The sequence below is a fragment of the Callithrix jacchus genome, chromosome 4 (assembly GCF_049354715.1).
Source record: "Callithrix jacchus isolate 240 chromosome 4, calJac240_pri, whole genome shotgun sequence".
NCBI classification, from domain to species: Eukaryota; Metazoa; Chordata; class Mammalia; order Primates; family Cebidae; genus Callithrix; species Callithrix jacchus.
Genome location: NC_133505.1, coordinates 29838596 through 29861803, shown reverse-complemented (window position 1 = coordinate 29861803; position 23208 = coordinate 29838596). Strand labels below are relative to the sequence as shown.

General features: G+C 41.1%; 1 protein-coding gene across 2 annotated transcripts in view; it reads right to left on the bottom strand.

The window, feature by feature from the left end:
• Positions 1 to 23208, bottom strand: part of GMDS (GDP-mannose 4,6-dehydratase) — a 643170-nt gene that overhangs the window by 118086 nt on the left and 501876 nt on the right. For both annotated transcript variants that reach the window (XR_013533842.1, XM_002746279.5), the window contains exon 8: positions 6126 to 6244. Coding sequence is in view for 1 of the 2 variants with exons in the window: in XM_002746279.5 (XP_002746325.1) it covers positions 6126 to 6244 (119 nt within the window). In the remaining variant the exon portion in view is untranslated. The remainder of the gene's footprint in view (positions 1 to 6125; positions 6245 to 23208) is intronic.

Here is a 23208-nt window from a genome sequence, read left to right as displayed (position 1 = left end):
CGCAGCCTGCAGTTGCTGAGGCAACCCGCCCCTACTGAGATACACACCCACTGCTGATGCAGCCTGCCGTTGCTGAGGCAACCCGCTACAACAGAGAGACTCCGCCACAGGGCGTAGCCCGCAGCAGAAGAGCAGCAGAAGAGCAAAAGCCTGCAGCAACAGGACGAACCTCACAACAGCAGGGCGGAGCCTCGGCAGTCAAAAAGTGACTAGACTGCCTCCTAGCTGGGCAGGACACCTCAACGGACATCCAAAAACAAAGCCCCAACCCCCTGAGACAGTGCATTTGAGAAAAAAAGGGTTTTTTAATGACCTCTGTTGCAGCAGAATCAAACATAGCAGCCTAACAGCCCTGAATGAACAACAGAGTTCACAGCTCAGCAATTGAGCTCATATAAAGTACAGACTGTCTCCTCAAGCAGCTCCCTGACCCCTCTATATCCAAAAGACTGAAATTTGGCAGGCATCATCCTGGGACAAAGATAGTAGAAAAAGAAACTGGTAGCATCCCTCACTGTTCCGCAGCTGCTATAGGTGCACACCAGACAAGCAGGGCCTGGAGTGGACCTCAGCAGTCATACAGCGAAGGGGCTAGACTGGTAGAAGGAAAACCAAGTAACAGAAATACTTCATCATCAACAATCTGGGTGTCCACTCAGAGACCCAATCGAAAAGTCAGCAACTACGCAGACGACAAGTGGATAAATCCACAAAGATGGGAAGAAACCAGCGCAAAAAGGAGGAAAACACCCGAAACCAGAACACCTCGCCTCCTAGAAAGGACCAAAACTCCTCAGCAGCAACGGAACAAAGCTGGACGGAGAATGACTGTGATGAAATGACGAAATTAGACTTCAGAAGGTGGATAATGAAAAACTTTTGTGAGCTAAAAGAAAATGTATTAAATCAATGCAAAGAAACTAAGAACCTCGAAAAAAGATTGAAAAAAGATTGGAGGAAATGATAACAAGAATGGATAACTTAGAGAGGAATATGAATGAATTAAAAGAGCTGAAAAACACAATACAAGAACTTCGCGAAGCATGCACAAATTTCAGTAGCCAAATTGACCAAGCAGAAGAAAGAATATCTGAAGTCGAAGATCAACTCAACGAAATAAAACGAGAAACCAAGATCAGACAAAAAAGCACAAAAAGGAATGAACAAAGTCTCCAAGAAATGTGGGACTATGTGAAAAGACCTAACCTACGTTTGATAGGTGTACCAGAAGGGGATGAAGAGAATGAATCCAAGCTGGAAAATACTCTTCAGGACATCATCCAGGAAAATTTCCCCCATCTAGCAAGACAGGCCAACACTCAAATGCAGGAAATACAGAGAACACCACAAAGATATTCCGCAAGAAGAGCAACCCCAAGGCACATAATCGTCAGATTCAACAAGGTTGAAATGAAGGAGAAGATACTAAGGGCAGCCAGAGAGAAAGGTCGGGTCACCCACAAAGGGAAGCCCATCAGACTCACAGCAGATCTCTCGGCAGAAACACTACAAGCCAGAAGAGAGTGGGGGCCAATATTCAACATTCTTAAAGAAAAGAACTTTCAACCCAGAATTTCATATCCAGCCAAACTGAGCTTCATACGTGAAGGAAAAATAAAATCCTTTGCGAACAAGCAAGTACTCAGAGATTTTGTCACCACCAGGCCTCCGTTACAAGAGCTCCTAAAAGAGGCACTACACATAGAAAGGAACAACTAGTACCAGCCATTCCAAAATCACACTAAATGCTAAAGAGCATCAACATAATGAAGAATCTACAACAACTAAGGGGAAAAACGGCCACTTAGCATCAAAATGGCAGTATCAAATTCACACATAACAATATTAACCCTAAATGTAAATGGACTAAATGCACCAATCAAGAGACACAGACTGGCAAATTGGATAAAAATCCAAAACCCATCAGTGTGCTGTATCCAGGAAACCCATCTCACATGCAAGGATACACAAAGGCTCAAAATAAAGGGATGGAGGAAGATTTACCAAGCAAATGGAGAGCAAAAAAAAGCAGGAGTTGCAATTCTCATCTCTGATAAAATAGACTTTAAAGCAACAAAGATCAAAAGAGATAAAGAAGGCCATTACATAATGGTAAAAGGATCGATACAACAAGAAGAGCTAACGATCCTAAACATATATGGACCCAATACAGGAGCACCCAGATACATAAGGCAAGTTCTTAATGACTTACAAAGAGACTTAGACTCCCACACAATAATAGTGGGAGACTTTAACACTCCACTGTCAATATTAGACAGATCAACCAGACAGAAAATCAACAAGGATATCCAGGGCTTGAACTCAGACCTGGAGCAAGCAAACCTGATAGACATTTACAGAACTCTCCACCCCAAATCCACAGAATATACATTCTTCTCAGCACCACATCACACCTACTCTAAAATTGACCACATAATTGGAAGTAAAGCACTGCTCAGCAAATGCAAAACAACTGAAATCATAACAAACAGCCTCTCAGACCATAGTACAATCAAGATAGAACTCAGAATTCAGAAACCAACCCAGAACCGCACAGCTTCATGGAAACTGAACAACTGGCTCTTGAATGTTGACTGGGTAAACAATGAAATGAAGGCAGAAATAAAGAAGTTCTTCGAAACCAATGAAAACGAAGACACAACATGCCAGAATCTTTGGGACACATTTAAAGCAGTCTCTAGAGGAAAGTATATAGCAATAAGTGCCCATATGAGGAGAATGGAGAGATCCAAAAATGACACCCTATCGTCAAAATTGAAAGAGCTAGAGGAGCAAGATCACAAATACTCAAAACCCAGCAGAAGACAAGAAATAACTAAGATCAGAGCTGAACTGAAGAAGATTGAGACACGAAAAACCCTTCAAAAATCAATAAATCCAAGAGCTGGTTTTTTGAAAAGATCCACAAAATAGACAGACCACTAGCCAGATTGATTAAAAAGAAAAGAGAGAACAACCAAATAGATGCAATAAAAAATGATAAAGGGGAAATCACCACAGACTCCACAGAAATTCAAACCATCATCAGAGAATATTACAAACAACTCTATGCACAGAAACTAGTAAACCTGGAAGAAATGGATAAATTCCTGGACTCCTGTGTCCTCCCAAGCCTAAACCAGGAGGAAGCTGAAACTATGAATAGACCAATAACAAGGTCAGAAGCTGAGGCAGCAATTAAGAGCCTAACACACAAAAAAAGCCCAGGTCCAGATGGGTTCACAGCTGAATTCTACCAGACACACAAAGAGGAGCTGGTACCATTCCTTCTAAAACTATTCTAAATAATCCAAAAAGAGGGAATCCTTCCCAAATCATTTTATGAGACCAACATCATTCTGATACCAAAACCCGGCAGAGACCCAACAAGAAAAGAAAACTTCAGGCCAATATCCATGAGGAACATAGAATGAAAAATCTTCAATAAAATATTGGCAAGCTGACTGCAACAGCAAATCAAAAAACTTATTCATCATGATCAAGTAGGATTCATCCCGGGGATGCAAGGCTGGTTCAACATACGCAAGTCTATAAACGTAATTCACCACATAAACAGAACCAAAAACAAAAACCACATGATTATCTCAATTGACGCAGAGAAGGCATTCGACAAAATTCAACAGCCCTTTATGCTAAAAACCCTCAATAAACTCGGGATCGACGGAATGTATCTCAAAGTAATAAAAGCTATTTATGACAAACCAACAGCCAATATCATACTGAATGGGCAAAAACTGGAAGCATTCCCTTTGAAATCCGGCACTAGACAAGGATGCCCTCTCTCACCACTCCTATTCAATATAGTACTGGAAGTTCTAGCCAGAGCAATCAGGCAAGAAAAAGAAATAAAGGGTATTCAAATAGGAAAGGAGGAAGCCAAATTGTCTCTATTTGCAGATGACATGATAGTATACCTAGAAGACCCCATCGCCTCAGCCCAAAAACTCCTGAAACTGATAAGCAACTTCAGCAAAGTCTCAGGATATAAAATCAATGTGCAAAAATCACAGGCATTCGTCTACACCAATAACAGACTTAAAGAAAGCCAAATCAAGAACGAACTGCCATTCACAATTGCAACAAAAGAATAAAATACCTTGGAATACAACTCACAAGGAACGTAAGGGACCTCTTCAAGGAGAACTACAAACCACTGCTCAATGAAATCAGAGAGGACACAAACAGATGGAGAAACATTCCATGTTCATGGTTAGGAAGAATTAATATCGTGAAAATGGCTATACTGCCCAAAGTAATTTACAGAATCAACGCTATCCCCATCAAGCTACCATTGACTTTCTTCACAGAACTGGAAAAAACCACCATGAACTTCATATGGAACCAAAAGAGAGCCCGCATAGCCAAATCAATTCTAAGCAAAAAGAACACAGCGGGGGGCATCACACTACCGGATTTCAAACTATACTACAAGGCTACAGTAATCAAAACAGCATGGTACTGGTACCAAAACAGAGATATAGACCAATGGAACAAAACAGAGGCACCGGAGGCAACACAACATATCTACAACTATACAATCTTTGATAAACCTGACAAAAACAAGCAATGGGGAAAGGATTCCCTATTTAACAAATGGTGTTGGGAAAACTGGCTAGCTACGTGCAGAAAGCAGAAACTGGACCCCTTCCTGACACCTTACACTAAAATTAACTCCAGATGGATTAAAGACTTAAACATAAGACCTGGAACCATAAAAACCCTAGAAGGAAATCTAGGCAAAACTATCCAGGACATAGGAGTAGGCAAGGACTTCATGAACAAAACACCAAAAGCATTGGCAACAAAAGCCAAAATAGACAAATGGGACCTAATGAAACTCCACAGCTTCTGCATGGCAAAAGAAACAGTCACTAGAGTGAATCGGCAACCAACAGAATGGGAAAAAATTTTTGCAGTTTCCCCATCTGACAAAGGGCTGATATCCAGAATTTACAAAGAACTCAAACAGATTTACAGGAAAAATACAAACAAGCCCATTCAAAAGTGGGCAAAGGATATGAACCGACACTTTACGAGAGAAGACATATATGAGGGCAACAATCATATGAAAAAATGCTCATCGTCACTGGTCATCAGGGAGATGCAAATCAAAACCACACTGAGATACCATCTCACGCCAGTTAGAATGGCGATCATTAAAAATTCTGGAGACAACAGATGCTGGAAAGGATGTGGAGAAAAAGGAACACTTTTACACTGTTGGTGGGAGTGTAAATTAGTTAAACCATTGTGGAAGATAGTGTGGCGATTCCTCAAGGCCTTAGAAATAGAAATTCCATTTGACCTAGCAATGCCATTACTGGGTATATACCCAAAGGACTATAAATCGTTCTACCATAAGGACACATGCACACGAATGTTCATTGCAGCACTCTTTACAATAGCAAAGACCTGGAATCAACCCAAATGCCCATTGATGATAGACTTGATTGGGAAAATGTGGCACATATACACCATGGAATATTATGCAGCAATCAGAAACGATGAGTTCGTGTCGTTTGTAGGGACATGGATGAATCTGGAGAACGTCATTCTCAGCAAACTGACACAAGAACAGAAAATGAAACACCACATATTCTCACTCATAGGCGGGTGATGAAAAATGAGAATACATGGACACAGAGAGGGGAGTACTGAACACTGGGGTCTATTGGGGGGAAAATGGGAGGAACAGTGGGAAGGGCAGGTGGGGAGGGATAGCCTGGGGAGAAATTCCAAATGTGGGTGAAGGGGAGAAAGCAAACAAAACACACTGCTATGTGTGTACCTATGCAACTGTATTGCATGCTCGGCACATGTACCCCAAAACCTGAAATGCAATAAAAAAATTAATAAAAAAAATAAATAAATGAAAAAAAAAAAAAAAAAGAAAAACGTGGCTTAGATGATGATAACATTTGACAAATAACACAAGTAGGGTTGGATGCAGAGCAGAGCAAAGTCCCCGCTCCACGCTGAAACTTTCTGTATTGGTCTGCAGGAGAGTAAAGGGGGAAGATGACAACGAGAACTGAGGCTTCACAGCAAGCTCAGGTGCATACCTACCAGTAAGCTAGAAGCAGTCATTTTTCAGGTATACTTACACAATGGTTTTTCCAATGTGCAAGAATGATTTCTCAACAAATTCCCGGACACTATGGACCTCCCCAGTAGCTATTACGAAGTCCTCTGGCTCATCATTCTGCAACATCAACCACATAGCCTAGAGGGAAAGAGAGGCAAGTTCATGTCAAAGTCACACCAGATGGCCACTCTGGAAACACAATGTTTTCCAGTGCACATAATCAGATATGGACACGGACAGCTGGAACATGAGCATGAAATTCATACCATATTCTAACCAGTACAGCAATGGCTCCCAACTTTTACCGAACATCAGAATCAGATGAGGAATATCTTGGTATGGATGCCTGGGCCACAGTTGCAGAGGAATGGACTCAGAGGCCTAGAGGTTATCTCTTAGGGCTGGGCGTGGTGGCTCACAACTGTAATCCCCGCATTTTGTTAGGCCAAGGTGGGTGAATTACGAGGTCTAGACATGGACACCATCCTGGCCAACATGGTGAAACCCCATCTCTACTAAAAATACAAAAATTAGCCGGGCATGGTGGTGTGTGACTGTAGTCCCAGCTACTAGAGAGACCAAGGCAGGAGAATCACTTGAATCCAGTAGGTGGGTTGCAGCAAGCCGAGATCGTGCCACTGCACTCCAGCCTGGTGACAGAGTAAAACTCCATCTCATAAAACAAAAAAAAGGAGAGTATCCTTCAGAATCTTCATCCTTAACATCCCAGGTAATGGTAAGGATGTAAAAAAGGCATGAGTTCTTTTTCTTTTTCTTTTTAAGAGACAGAGGCTGGAGTGCACTGGCAGGCTCTTGGCTCACTGCAACCTCCGCCTCCTGGGTTCTAGCAATTCTCCTGCCTCAGCCTCCCGAGTAGCTGGGACTACAGGCACATGCTGCCACACCTGGCTACTTTTTTATACTTTAGTAGAGACGGGGTTTCACCGTGTTGCCCAGGCTGGTCTTGAACTCTTTTTTTTTTTTTTTTTGGTTGAGATGGAGTTTCGCTCTTGTTACCCAGGCTGGAGTGCAATGGCGTGATCTTGGCTCACCACAACCTCTGCCTCCTGGGTTTAAGCAATTCTCCTGCCTCAGCCTCCTGAGTAGCTGGGACTACAGGCGTGCACCACCATGCCTGGCTAATTTTTGTATTTTTAGTAGAGATGGGGTTTCACTATGTTGACAAGGATGGTCTGGATCTCTCGACCTCGTGATCCACCCGCCTTGGCCTCCCAAAGTGCTGGGATTATAGGCTTGAGTCATTGCACCCAGACAGCTGAACTTTTAAAAGGCATGAAATAGGCTGGGTGTGGTAGCTTTTGAGGTCAGGAGTTCAAGACCAGCCTTACCAACATAGTGAAACACCATCTCTACTAAAAATGCAAAAATCAGCTGGGCGTGGTGGCCTGCACCTATAGTCCCAGTTACTCCGGAGGTTCAGGCAGGAGAATCGCTAGAACCATAAGCCGAGGCCACTGCACTCCAGCCTGGGTGACAGAGTGAGACTCCTTCTCAAAAAAAAAAGAAAAGCCATGAAATACAAGCTGTTTACTGCTTTGGGATAGTCCACACAAGCAGACGGCGTCTACCATGGCGTGGCAGCTCCCTGAAAGCTGTTAAACACTGGGGGCTGAGCAGAGCCATGAGATTTGAAATCAGGCCCTATTGGCTAAACCCACGCCCAGCACCATTTGTCAAGAAGCTCCCCAAGGTATCTTTTTAAAAGGGCACCAAGGCCTGTGCTCATGAACAGAGACCTAGTGAGCAGCCGCTCCTTGCAGGTCTGTGCCTGCAAGAGAAGTTCCGGTGGCCTGGAACGCCCTGTCCCCTCATCTGTCTGGGAATGCTGACCTCTCTCTAGGTCCCGGACCAGGGTCCCAAGTCTAGCCACTGGAATGAATTCCAGTGCACACAGTATGGTGGCTTCACTGGGATCCAGCCCGCCCTTTGGCATGCTTCCCAACTAAGCTGAGCCTCCCATTTCACCCAGGAGGGCACACGAGTGTATTCGTGGACACACACAGAGGCACAAGTGCGTGCGCGTGTGCACGTTCACACACACACACACACACACACAAACTTATTTTGGCTTTTGCTAAAATACCCTCAGAATTTTTAGGAAAAATTAAATTATGCTGTGGCTAGAATTTCTGTCTGAACATTCTTCTGAGGGATTAGATGTAAGGGGGCAAATACACTTAAATGTGTATGACTCAAATTTCCATTCTAAAAATAACATTTCAAATAGGTCTTTCAGGACCAGTCAGCTTATTTTATTTCTTTAGAAACAGTCCACTGTGTTAGAATGGTCTCAAAAAATGCCTATTTTTAGTCATGTGAAAGAAAGCATGGGCTTGCTAAAAATGAGAGGAGAAAATATGACTGTCAGTTAATGGTGGATCACTTTAAACACAGGCCTGCAGCCCCTGGTGCTTGTTTTGTTCCCGGCAGGAATCTGGGGATCAGTCAGGGCCTCTCCTTTTACTAGGGAAAGAGCCAAGAATCTGCTCTTTTCTTCTCCATCAGACTATCTATGGCCTTTGACCTATCAATTTCTAAGCATTTCCTCTAAAGTTCATATTGTACCAGACTCCAGTCTGGGAATGAGAAGAGAAAGGATATACAACTCCAGATTTATTTGTTATTACTAAATAGTTTACTGGTTTCAACAGAGGGAAAGGGCTTTGTTTAAATTTCCACTGAGCATAATTAATGGTTATTGACTGGTAAATGAAGAACAGGTGACACTCTGGATTAGAAGATAAATGATCCTGTGTTCTGGTGTGATAATGGGTTAGTAATTCGCCACAAAGCCGAGGCTGAGTGCATCCCGTCGTAATGCTAGATCATGTCCAGAAGACAAAGGCCCCTGTGTGAGAAGGACGCAGCCAACTGCCTTCGTATACAGCTGCACACGTTGATGTGCTCCATTTATTCTCTGATGGATGGCACAACTGAGGCAAAAGTTCACCCGTTCTCACCTTCCTGTTCACATGCTGGACCACATGACCCATGACACGGCCAGGCCACATTCTGTGATCAAATCGCCACCCAGCTTTGGCTTCTGACTAGAGAAACAGTTTTGAGGTTACATGTTTTAGAGGTCAGTCTTCCCTCTTTGTCTCTCAAGGAATGAAGGAGGAAAACGACAGTCTTCCTGCATTCTTTCAGTGTCCTTTGAGGATGTGACTGACTTGTCCACTTCCTCAAATACTTATTTGCTTTCAGTCCTGACCTGATTACCAGTGCACATGAAAAAAGTCTCCTGTTTTTTAATCCATCTCACAGAAAGGAAAGCAAATCAGTTAAGGAATGTGCCAGGGCTTCAGATTCTTTAACATAAAAATGCCCCTTAATTGCCAAAAAACAGTGCAGTTTTCAAATCATGTCTTGCATTCATTTTGCTTTTAAGCAAATGTAGTTTCAGGGAAACCTGACTCCATACCATTGACTTTTGATGGCCAAGTCAAGACGGGTAGAAATATTACTTAAATTTGGACATGGACTCTTCTGTAACTATGTAATTAATCTATCTGTTCTACAAATCCAATTTACAGAAGTCAAAATAAAACTTTAATTTTAAAATGTCAAATAAAAATACACTTCTCTCACAGTCTGCTATTTGGTCACTTGAGGGGTGAATGCAGAAGTGGTTCAGGAGGCTTAGGAAGGGCCACTCCTCTGCTTGGGAAGCTGCCAGCTCCGGTGCTGTTCACAGCTGGACCAGTGAAGGAGAACACCCAAAGTGCATCACCACAGCCTACTGACTACACCTGATTCCATGCATGCCTTCTGTGGTGGGATGTGTGTTTGTCTTAAAAATCTGGATTCTTCAATTGCTTCCACCTCGACATTAACCTCCAGTTCAGTATCCAAGCCACAAACACTTATTAACTGAGCTGGCATCCATGAATAACAAGATTTGTTAATGAAGGTTATGTTTAACTATGTGTATTTGACTGCTGCTTTTTCTGCCTGGTCCTTGGTGCTGTACGTGCTACTGTCACAGAAATCTTAAAACTACAGACACACACACACACTGACACACACACACATGCACACACTTCAGGGGAAAACATGTATGAAATAACTAACAAAAATCATGGAAATTTGAACAAATGGAAATTAAAGTTTCAGAGAAAGGATGTCCAGTCTGAATCCATTCATATACATTTCATCTCTAAACATTACTTAGTAGCTGTTTTCATGACGGCAGCCTGGTATTCAGTCTGAGTCAGGACCTCCAGTAGTTTTGTGGTCAGCCGGGTCTTATGCTTTATGGAATCCACATAGGTAGGTCTTAGGTTTTTGGGTTAGTTTTAATTAATAAAACTATGCTAATAAAAACAAACAGCATAAAACCAAAGCCTGGCCTCTCAGTCTCTTTTCTTCCAGGGCAAAAGCACTGTGGCATGTGGAGTCCTTAGATTAAGGGACTTTCAGGCATTTTAAAGATACAACATTACTGATCAGAAAAAAAGATAATAAAAGCACCAAAAATAAAAGAACACAATTTAGAAAGTCATATAGCTCTTTGCTAACATATCATTCTACATCGACACCATATGTACTGAAAGAAAGAGGTGATGTCAAAATGTGTTTTGCCCTTGATCTTTTCTCTCTAGCCAGGAATACATAGCTACAAACTCCAAGGTTGGGGTTAACATTTGTCTTCCCTGGAAACAACATAATATTGAATAGCTCCTAGTCTAGTGTTAATTATTCTGAATCAGTTTCCTAGGACATCATTTGTTTTTTCAATTTGCAGATTTTAGGTATATATTTATTTCTTCTATTTATCTTTGACTATATCTAATCTCTTTTATTAGCTTTCTTTTTCAGGCACACCAATTATGTATATGTTATATCTCTTTTGTTCTATCTTTTACATCTATTATCTCCTAGCTAATCATTTTTGGGTTTTGTTTCGTATTATTTTTTGTGATTTCCTCCAGCCTGTTCACCTGATCGTTTTTGTAACATTTATTTTATATTTTGTTGCTAATATGTTTTCCTTTTTTGTAAGGGCTTTTTTTTTTCTCTTCCATACTTTTCCTGTTTACTACCAGCTTGTTTTTTTATCTCTTGCTGACTTTATTTAAGCCAGGGGACAGATAATTTTTTCTTATAAAGCCAGATAGTAAACATTTTGGGCTTGTGAACCATATGGTGTCTGTTTCTTTGCTGTTGTAGCACAAAACAGCCATGGACAATATGGAATCAAATGGGTATGACTGTGTTCCAATAAAACGCAGGCCCACGGACTATAATTTGCCCACCTTTGCCTTCTGCAAACTTAACAAAAGTATGTGGCCTGTAATTTCCTTGACTCTGTAGAGAACAATTACCCAAGCTCCAACTGCTCAATTTTTTGAATGATACCCCTTATGATATGTACTGTGCATCTGCTTTCTTATGTCCCTTTTCTTCTTGCAATCCTCTCCCCATTCCCACTCAAGCATAGCTTCTGGGGTAGTGTCTTTCTACTTATTATTATACTTGAACAGGGCTGGCTGTTTGCTGAAGAATCTTAGCAGGGGGAACAGGAAAGTACACTGAGGACATCCTGCAGGTTTAAGTCAGGCTTCTCTCAAAGCCCTCTCACCGACTGCATTGCATGCTTTGCCCCAGGCCATGGCTGCCATAATTTCTCAAGATTTTGCTGGTTAGTGTGATTAGTGTAAAGGAACCCATAAATCATAGAGCTGTCCTAGTGCTATCTGGCAATGTTTGCTTTCACTCTGCTTTCACCCCAGATAACAACCTGCAGTGTCCCTTGGCTAGGAGGCTATGCCAGTGACAATAACATTGGTTTCTGGCTGAGTATGGTGGCTTGCACCTGCAATCCTAGCACTTTGGGAGGCTGAGGCAGGTAGATTTCTTGAGGTGAGGAGTTCAAGACCAGCCTGGCCAACACAGCAAAACTGCATCTCTACTAAACATACAAAACTTAGCTGGGTGTGGTGGTGTTGGGGTGCCTGTAATCCCAGCCACTGAGGAGGCTGAGGCATGAGAATGGCTTGAACTCCGAAGGTGGAGGTGGCAGTGAGCTGAGATCACGCCACTGCACTCCAGCCTAGGCAACAGAGGGAGACTCCATCTCAAAAAAAATTAAACATAAAAAATGAAGTTGGCTTCTCTTTCAGTAACAGCTTCCTGCCATCCTATAGTGTACAAGTGGGTATCTATGAGGACATTCTCTACTTCTATCTCTGTAATATATAATATTATTTTGTGGATCTTTCAGGGCTGAAATTATTTTGAGCAAAGTCCATAACCTATATGTATAGTTCCTACCATCTGCTATAAATTTTCTCCAAATTTCATGGTATCTGTCTCAAATATTTTTTCATTTTTTGCAGACAGGGTCTGTCACCCAGGCTGTAGTGCAGTGGCATGATCGTAGCTAACTGTAGCCTTGAACTCCTAGGCTCAAGTGATCCTCCAGCTTTAACCTCCCAAGTAGCTGGGACTAGAGGCATGCATTACCACACACGGCTTATGTTTTTTATTTTTAGTGTATAAAAATACTAAACACGTATGTTTGGGCTACATTGCTCCTGGCTTCAAGAAATCTGCCGTGGTCTCCAAATGCTGGGACTAAAGGAGAGAGCCATCAGCCTCAAATTGTTATTATTATTATTTTAATAACAAATACCTGAAGCTGGATAATTTATTATTTATTTATTTTTTCCTTAGAGACTGGTAATATGAATCTTAAAGAAAAAGAGAGAAAGAAAGAAAAAAAAAGCATGAAGGAGAGGAAGAAAGAGGAAGAAGAGGGAGAGAGAACGGGAGTGTTGCTTTATTGCCCAGGCTAGAATGCAGTCTAAAAATGGGTATTGAAAACCTCTTTTATGCCAATAATTATGCTTAATAACAGAGACAGGAAAAAATGAGAAAAGAAAATAACAAACAAGTAGCCAACCAATATTTCATTTAAACCTGTGAGTAGGTGTGATGTGGTACTGATAAGAGTGTATATTTTGTGTATTTAAAGTGGAGAGTTCTATAAATGTTTATTAAGTTTACTTGTTCCAGATCTGAGTTCAAGTCCTGGATATCCTTGTTAATTTTCTGTCTCATTGATCTATCTAATATTGATGTTGAAGTCTCCCACTATTATTATATGGGAGTCTAAGTCTCTTTATGAGTCTTATGTATCTGTGTGCTCCTGTATTGGGTGCATATATATTTAGGATCATTAGCTCTTCCTGTTGCATTGATCCTTTTACCATTATGTCCTCTTTTGATCTTTGTTGCTTTAAAATCTATTTTATCAGAGGTGAGAATTGCAACTCCTGCTTTTTATTTATTTATTTATTTATTTTTGCTCTCCATTTGGTTGGTAAATCTTTCTCCATTTCTTTGAGTCTTTGTGTATCCTTGCATGTAAGATGGGTCTGGATGCAGCATACTGATGGGTTTTCGCTGTGTCTTTTGATTGGGGGATTTAATTGATTTAAATTTAGGATTAATAATAGTTTATTACTGCCATTTGATGTTAGCTGGCTGTTTTGCCCATTAGTTGATGTAAATTCTTACGTTGATGCTTTTTATTTTTTGGTATATTTTTGGAAAGGCTAATACTGGTTGTTCCTTTCTATGTGTAATGCTTCTTTCAGAAGCTCTTGTAAAGCAGGCCTGGTGGTGATGAAATCTCTGAGTACTTGCTCGTTCACAAAAAATTGTATTTTTCCTTCACTTGTGAAGCTTAGTTTGGCTGGATATGAAATTCTGGGTTGCAAGTTCTTTTCTTTAAGGATGTTAAATATTAGCCCCCACTCTCTTCTGGCTTGTAGGGTTTTTGCTGAGAGATCTGCTGTGAGTCTGATGGGCTTCTCTTTGTGGGTAACCCTACCTTTTTCTCTGGCTGCCCTTAAAATTTTCTTCTTCATTTCAACCTTGGTGAATCTGATGATTATGTGTCTTGGAGTTCCTCTACTCAAAGAGTATCTTTGTGGTGTCCTCTATTTCCTGAATTTCAATGTTGGCCTGCCTTGCTAGGTTGGTGGTGTTCTCCTGGATAATATCCTGAAGAGTATTTTCCAACCTGGTTTCATTCTCCCCATCAAATGTAGGATTAGGGTTAGGGTTAGGGTTAGCCAGAGAGAAAGGGCAGCCAGAGAGAAAGGTAGGGTTACCCACAAAGGGAAGCCTGTCAGACTCACAGCAGATCTCTCAGCAAAAACCCTACAAGCCAGAAGAGAGCAGGGGCCAATATTCAACATTCTTAAAGAAAAGAATTTTCATCTCATATGCAGCCAAACTAAGCTTCTTAAGTGAAGGAGAAATGAAATCCTTTACAAACAAGAAAATGCTGAGAGATTTTGTCACCCCAGGCCTACCTTACAAGAGCTCCTGAAGGAAGCAGTAAATATGGAAAAGAAAAACTGGTACCAGCCACTGCAAAAACATAACAAGTTGTAAAGACCATTGACACTATGAAGAAATTGCATCAACTAACAGGCTAAATAACTAGCTAGCATCATAATGACAGAATCAAATTCATACATAACAATATTAAACTTAAATGTAAATGGGCTAAGTGCCCCAATTAAAAGACACAGACTGACAAATTGGATAAGAGTCAAGACCCATTTGTGTGCTGTATTCACCAGACCCATCTCACATGTAAAGACACACAAGGGCTTGAAATAAAGAAATGGAGGAATATGGAAATGGAAAGCTTTTGCTTATTTTTAAAAGCAGGGGTTGCAATCTTAGTCTCTGATAAAACACACTTTAAACCAACAAAGGCCAAAAAAGACAAAGAAGGGCATTACATAATGGAAAAGGGATCAATGCAACAAGAAGAGCTAACTATCATAAACATATATACACCCAATACAGGAACATCCAGATTCATAAAGCAAGTTCTTAGAGACCTACAAAGAGACTTAGACTCCCATACAATAATGATGGAAACTTTAACACCGCACTTTTAATATTACATCAACAAGACATGAAATTAACAAGGATATTCAGGACTTGAACTCAGCTCTTGACCAAGTAGATCTAATAGACATCTATAGAACTCCCCAACCCAAATCAACAGAACATATATTCTTCTTAGCACCACATCACACTTATTCTAAAACTGACCACATAGGAAGTAAAACACTCCTCAGCAAATGTAAAGGAATGGAAATAATAACAGTTTCTTAGACCATGGTGTAATCAAACTTGAACTCAAGATTAAGACACTCACTCAAAACTGCACAAATACATGGAAACTGAACAATCTGCTCCTGAATGACTACTGGATAAATAACAAAATAAAGGCAGAAATAATTTGAAACCAATGAATACAAAGACACAACATACCAGAAACTCTGGGACATGGCTAAAGCGGTGTTTAAAGGGAAATTTATAGCACTAAAATGCCCGCAGGAGGGAAAGATCTAAAATTGACACTTTAACATCACAATTAAAAGAACTAAAGAAGCAGCTGCAAATAAATTCAAAAGCTAGCAGAAGACAAGAAATAACTAAGATCAGAGCAGAACTGAAAAAGACAGAGACACGAAAAACCCTTCAAAAAAGTCACTGAATCCAGGACCTATTTTTTTGAAAAGATTAACAAAATAGATAGACCACTAGCTAGACGGACAAAAAAGAAAAGACAGAAGAATCAAATAGACACCTTAAAAAATCATAAAGGGGTGGCTCATCCTGTAATCCCAGCACTTTGGGAAGTCAAGGCAGGCACATCACATGAGGTTGGAAATTTGAGACCAGCCTGGCCAACCTGGAGAAACCCCATCTATGTTAAAAATACATTAACTCCAGAGCTTCTGCAGAGCAAAAGAAACAATCATTAGAGTGAACCGGCAACCAACAGAAGGGGAAAAAATTTTTGCAATCTACCCATCTGACAGAGGGCTAATATCCAGAATCTACAAAGAACTAAAACAGATTTACAAGAAAAAAACAAACCCATTCAAAAGTGGGCAAAGGATACGAACAGGCACATTACAAGAGAAGACATATATGAGGCCAACAAACATGAAAAAATGAGCATCATCACTGGTCATTAGAGAAATGCAAATCAAAACTACATTGAGATACCATCTCACACCAGTTACAATGGCAATCATTAAAAAATCTAGAGACAATAGATGCTGGCAAGGACGTAGAGAAATGGGAACACTTTTACACTGTTAGTGGGAGTGTAAATTAGTGCAACCATTGTGGAAGACAGTGTGGCACTTCCTCCAAGGACTTAGAAATAGAAATTCCATTTGACCCAGCAATCTCATTACTGGGTATATATCCAAAGGATTATAAATTGTTCTATTATAAAGACACATGCACACATATGTTCACTGTGGCACTGTTTACAATAGCAAATACCTGGAACCAACCCAAAGGCCCATCGATGACAGACTGAACAAGGAAAATGTGGCACATATACACCATGGAAGACTATGCAGCCATAAAAAATGATGAGTTTGTGTCCTTTGTAGGGACATGGATGAATCTGGAAGCCATCATTTTCAGCAAACTGACACAAGAACAGAAAATCAAACACTGCATGTTCTCACTCATAGGCAAGTGTTGAACAATGAGAACACATGGACACAGGGAGGGGAGCATCACACACTGAGGTTTGTTGGCAGGGGCTAGGGAGGGACAGAGTGGGGTGGGGAGGTTAGGAGGGATAACCTGGGGAGAAATGCCAGATATAGGTGATAGGGTGGATGCAGGCAGCAAACTACATTGCCATGTATGTACAATCCTGCATGATCAGCACATGTACCCCAGAACCTAAAGTAAAATAATAATAATAAAAAGACAAAAAAATACAACAGTAACTGTGCATGGTGGTGCATGCCTATAATCCCAGCTAGTTGGGTGGTTGAGGCAGGAGAATCGCTTGAACCCAGGAGGCGAAGGTTGTAATGAGCTGAGATTGCACCATTGTACTCCAGTCTGGGCAGCAAGAGTAAAACTCTATCTCAAAAAAAAAAAAAAAAAAAGATAAAAGAGATATCACCACTGATCCCACAGAAATACAAACTACCATGAGAAAATACTATAAACACCCCTACACAAATAAACTAGAAAATCTCCTCACCCCATTTTACTTTAGGTTCTGGGGTACATGTGCTGATCATGCAGGATTGTACATACATGGCAATGTAGTTTGCTCCCTGCATCCACCCTATCACCTATATCTGGCATTTCTCTCCAGGTTATCCCTCCTAACCTCCCCACCCCACTCTGTCCTTCCCTAGCCCCTGCCAACAAACCTCAGTGTGTGATGCTCCCCTCCCTGTGTCCTAGAAGAAATGGATAAATTCCTGGACACACAGACCCTCCCAAGACTGAACCAGAAAGAAGTTGAATCCCCCAACAGATGAACAACAAGTTCTGAAATTGAGGCAGCAATTAGTAGCCCACCAACCAAAATAAGTCCAAGACCAGATGATTTACAGCCAAATTCTACCAGAGGCACCAGAGGAGCTGGTACCATTCCTAATGAAACTATTCCAAACAATATAAAAAGAGGGAATCCTCCCTAACTCATTTTATGAGACCAACATCGTCCTGACACCAAAATCTGGCAGAGACACAACAAAAAAAGAAAAATCCAGGCCAATATCCCTGACAAACATCGATGCAAAAATCCTCAATAAAACACTGGCAAACCGAATCCAAGAGCTCATCAAAAGCTTATCCACCATGATCAAGTCGGCTTCATCCTTGGGATGCAAGGCTGGTTCAACATAAGAAAATCAATAAATGTAATCCATCACATAAACAGAACCAATAATACAAACCACATGATTATCTCAATAGATGCAGAAAAGGCCTTTGATAAAATTCAACAACCTTCATGCTAAAAACTCTCAATAAACTAGCTACTGATAGAACCTATCTCAAAATAGTAAGAGTTATTTATGATAAAACCACAGCCAATATCATACTAATAATGGGCAAAAGCTGGAAACATTCCCTTTGAAAACTGGCACAAGCCAAAGATGCCCTCTCTCACCACTCCTATTCAACACAGCATTGGAAGTTCTGGCCAGGCCAATCAGGCAAGAGAAAAAAATAAAGGGTATTCAAGTAGGAAAAAAGGAAGTCAAATTGTCCCTGTTTGCAGATGACACGATTGTATATTTAGAAATCCCCACTGTCTCAGCCCCAAATCTCCTTGAGTTGATAAGCAATTTCAGCAAAATCTCAGGATACAAAATCAATGTGCAAAAATCACAAGCATTCTTATACAACAATAATAGACAGAGACTGAAATCATGAGTGAACTCCCATTCACAACTGCTACAAAGACACTAAGATGCCTAGGAATAAACTTACAAGGGATGTGAAGGACCCCTTCAAGGAGAACTACAAACCACTGCTCAAGAAAATAAGGGGACAGAAACAAATGGAAAAACATTCCATGTTCAAGGATAAGAAGAATCAATATCATGAAAATGGCCATACTCCCCAAGAAATTTATAGATTCAATGCTATGTCCATCAAGCTACCATTGACTTTCTTCACAGAATTAGAAAAGAATTACCTTAAATTTCATATGGAACCAAAGAATATCCCGTATAGCCAAGACAATTCTAAGCAAAATGAACAAAGCTGGAGGCATCATGCTACCTGACTTCAGACTATACTACAAGACTACAGTAAACAAAACAGCATGGTACTGGTACCAAAACAGATACATAGACCAATGGAACAGAACAGAGGCCTCAGAAATAATGCCACACATCTACAACCATCTGATCTTTGACAAACCTGACAAAAACAAGCAATGGGGAAAAGATTCCTTATTTAATATATTGTGTTGTGAAAACTGGCTAGCCATATGCTGAAAACTGAAACTGGACCCTTTCCTCACACCTTATACAAAAATTAACTCAAGATGGATTAAAGACTTAAGTGTAAGTCTTTAAAAAAAAAAGCCATAAAAAACCAAGAAGAAAACCTAGGCAAACCATTTAGGACACAGGCATGGGCAAAGACTTCATGACAATAGCAACAAACGCCAAAATTGACAAATGGGATCTAATTAAACTAAAAAGCCTCTGTCAAGCAAAAGAAACTATCTTCAGTGAACAGGCAACCTACAGAGTGAGAGAACAATTTTGCAATCTATCCATCTGACAAAGTGCTGATATCCAGAATCTACAAGGAACTTAAACAAATTTAAAGAAAAAAAAAAAACAACCTCATCAAAAAGAGGGCAAAGGATATGAACAGATACTTCTCAAAAGAAGACATTTATGTGGCCAAGAAACATATGAAGAAAAGCTCATCAACACTGGTCATTAGAGAAATGCAAATCAAAACCATAATGAGATACCATCTCACACCAGTTAAAATGGCGATCATTAAAAAGTCAGGAAACAACAGATGCTGGAGAAGATGTGGAGAAATAGAACGTTTTTATAGTCTTGGTGGGAGGATAAATTAATTCAACCATTATGGAAGACAGTGTGGCTATTCCTCAAGGATCTAGAACCAGAAATACCATTTGACCCAGCAATCCCATTACTGAGTATATACCCAAAGGATTGTAAATCATTCAACTATAAAGACACATGCACACATATGTTTCTTGTAGCACTATTCACAACAGCAAAGACTTGGAATCAACCCAAATGCCTATCGATGATAGACTCATAAAGAAAACGTGGCACATATACACCGTGGAATATTATGCAGCCATAAAAAGGATGAGTTCATGTCCTTTGCAGGGACATGGATGAAGCCAGAAACCATCATTCTCAGCAAACTAAACACCATATGTTCTCACTCATGGGTGGGAGTTGAACAGTGAGAACAGATGGACACGAGGGGAACATCACACACTGGGGTGTGTTGGGGCTAGGAGAAGATAGCATTAGCAGAAATACCTACTGTAGATGACAGGTTGATGGGTGCAGCAAACCACCGTGACATGAATATGTATACCTACGTAACAAACCTACAGGTTCTACACATGTATCCCAGAACTTAAAGTATAATTTTAAAAAGGTATTTCTCCATATATTCATTTTTAAAGCATGACATCTGAAAAGATAAATACCAAGACCATATAACTTGTTGGGTATAGTGTGCAGCATAATATATTCTGAATAAGCACATAAAGAACTACCATAAACAATATATACCCTCAGTTATTTACCATGTAAATAATGTATAAAATAACCTTAATGAAAAATGCACATATAAAAAAAGGTTGTTTCACTATCTGCTGATGCTTAATAAGCCATCCCAAAGCTTTATGGCTGAAGCCTTTTGTTCTGTTTTTGGGTTTTCTTTTTCTTTTTGTATTTTTTTTTTTTTTTTTTTTGAGATGGACTTTCACTTTAGTAGCCCAGGCTGGAATAAAATGGCATGATCTGGTCTCACTGCAAGCACCACCTCCTGGGTTTAAGCGATTCTCCTGCCTCAGCCTCCCAAGTAGCTGGGATTACAGGCCTCACCACCATGCTCAGCTAATTTTGTTTTTTATTCATATTTTTTTAAGTGAAGAGAGAGTTTCACCATGTTGGTCAGGCTGGTCTTGAACTCCTGACCTCATGTGATCCATCCTCCTTGGTCTCCCAAAGTGCTGGGTTACAGGTGTGAGCTATTGTGCCCGGCCAGCTGCAGCCTTTTGATTGATGGTAATTCAGTGTGCAGGAACTCTCGAGGGCTCAGGGAACACAGTTCCTCTCTTCTGCTAGTGGTGATGGTCACGGGGGTCTGACTGGGGCTGTAGGGCCAAGATGGCCTCCCTCCCAGGTTTGGAGCTGGGTGCTGGATGCACCTGTTTTCCTCCACATGGCCATTCTCCTGCTAAGCATTCTGTCATTGTTCATTCATCTAGTCGATGCTTCTGTTTGTGGTGGCGGCTTCCAAGGTGGCAAAACAAAAGCTGCAAAGCATCCTAAGGCCTTGGCCTGGAGGCTACCCAATTCATTTCCTCCCGAACATTGACTACAGGATCAGCCCAAATTCAAACAAAGGGGAAACAGACTCTCCACATTATGGGAAGGGTGGTAGAGTCACAGTGCAAAAGGGCATGCAGGATAGGAGGGGTTACTGTAGCCGTCTCTAGAAAAAAGTCTACCATAAAGGGCTGTCTTGTGATAACTCTGATGTCAGCCAATTGTTTCAAGATAGCAATGAAGTTATTATTCTTGTCTCTAATATAAACATTATTGCTTCAGCTTGCAGTTTTTATGTAAGCTCCATCTATCTTTAACATTGTGCAGTGATAGGTTTAAACGAGGGCAAAAATTAACTCATGGACACACTCACCTGGGATATGGAAGCTCACTTTCAGGCCACCCTAATCTAACAAATGCTCGAACTGGCCCTAACACCACTAATGTCCCAGAAGTGGTTGTTTCGTGGAGCGTGCCAAGCCACCTACTTCAGCCAGATGTTTCCAATTATCTTCTGCCACTCAGATACCTGGGTAAGCCATTCTAGAGTTAGTTCCTGGCCCAGGAGGAACAATATAAAAGCTCTGGGCATGCAGGAGGAAGTTTCTTTACACTCATGACCACCTGATCCTCCATCTCCATGCTCTTGGCTCCGACTGTGCTACCTCAATCTGTTCCTGGGAAGCCATTATGACCTTCCTATGACCTTATTCTTCAATCCAGTCATCCTTACCATCTGATTTTGCCTCTTGGTCTAACTCTGACCTTGGGAAGTTAACTTCTGAACTGATTCTAGGCCCCCTAGAATACCTAGAATAGGTCCTAAGATTGTTACAGGTCTCTTGGTTCAAGTGTTGATAATCACTGTTGCCAGTAAATAACAACTTATGGACATCATATGTGTGCATTAACGTGCATGTAGATAGGACTTTAAGGATTAGTCTAAAACAGCAGTGCCCAATAGAAATATAATGCAAGCCACATGTAATATAAAATTTTCTATCAGTTGCATTGAAAAAGTAAAAAGAAAAGGTGAAGCTAATCTTGATGCTTTATTTAATCAAATATACCAGTATGCTTCCATTTCAATACAAAATATGATTGAGATATTTCACATTCCTTTACTATATACCAAGACTTTGAAGTCTAGCGTGTCTTTTGCCCTCACAGGACATCTCAATTCAGAAGTCACAATTTGAGTGCTCAGCAGACACACAGGGCTGTGGCTACCATGCTGGGCTGTGTGGGGCTACAGAGCCAGCCTTGTGTTCAAGAGCGAGAGTGAACCTTGCTATGTGACACCTATCCCAATCCTGTTTGCCCAACCTGCTAAGACACTCTGCCGGGGCTTCTTGGAGAAGACTTCCTCATTTTCTCCACAGCACAACTGGAGGAATAATGGCCCCTCCTCAGTTCTGCATCATTATCTCCACCTCCTGACTTCCTCTGTAGTGATTTCATCAGTGACGAAAACTGGGAGAGAGTGAGTGTTTGAAAAGTAGTACAACTAGCTCCTAATTTACAGGCACTTGGCATTTGAATGCCTGTCTGCCTCATCCGTTCACGAATGGGCACTCATACCACACCCTTTCCCCAATTGTAATACCTGGGAGTAAACACCTGAGAAACCCTTTGGAGTGTGCTGAAGAAGGGGCAGGTGTTCTCAAATGTTAGGGTGCATTGGAATCATCTGTCAGGCTAGAAGCATGCACTGGAATCCTCTGGAAGATTAGAACACAGGCTGTTCACCCCCTTGAGTCCTGGAGCTTCAGATTCAATAGGTCTGGGTGGATCCGGAGAATGCGCAAGTCTCAGGGTGAAGCAGCTGGCTGCTGATCTGGGAAGCACACTGAGAAACTGTGACTGGAGCTCAGGCTGGGACTCAGAGACCCTCATCTAAACCCCAGCCCCACTACTCACTGAGCGACTTCTGGATTACAGGTGTGGTGGCTCACACCTGTAATCCCAGCACTTTGGGAAGCCAAGGCTGGTGGATCACCTAAGGTCAGGAGTTAGAGACTAGCCTTTTTTACAAAATAATAATAATAATAATAATAATAATACTTACTTCGGGGAGCTGGCTGTTTATTTATGTATTATTTTGACATGGAGTTTGCGTCGCCCAGGCTGGAGTGCAGTGGCACAATCTCAGCTCACTGCAATCTCTGTCTCCTGGGTTCAAGTGATTCTCACGCCTCAGCC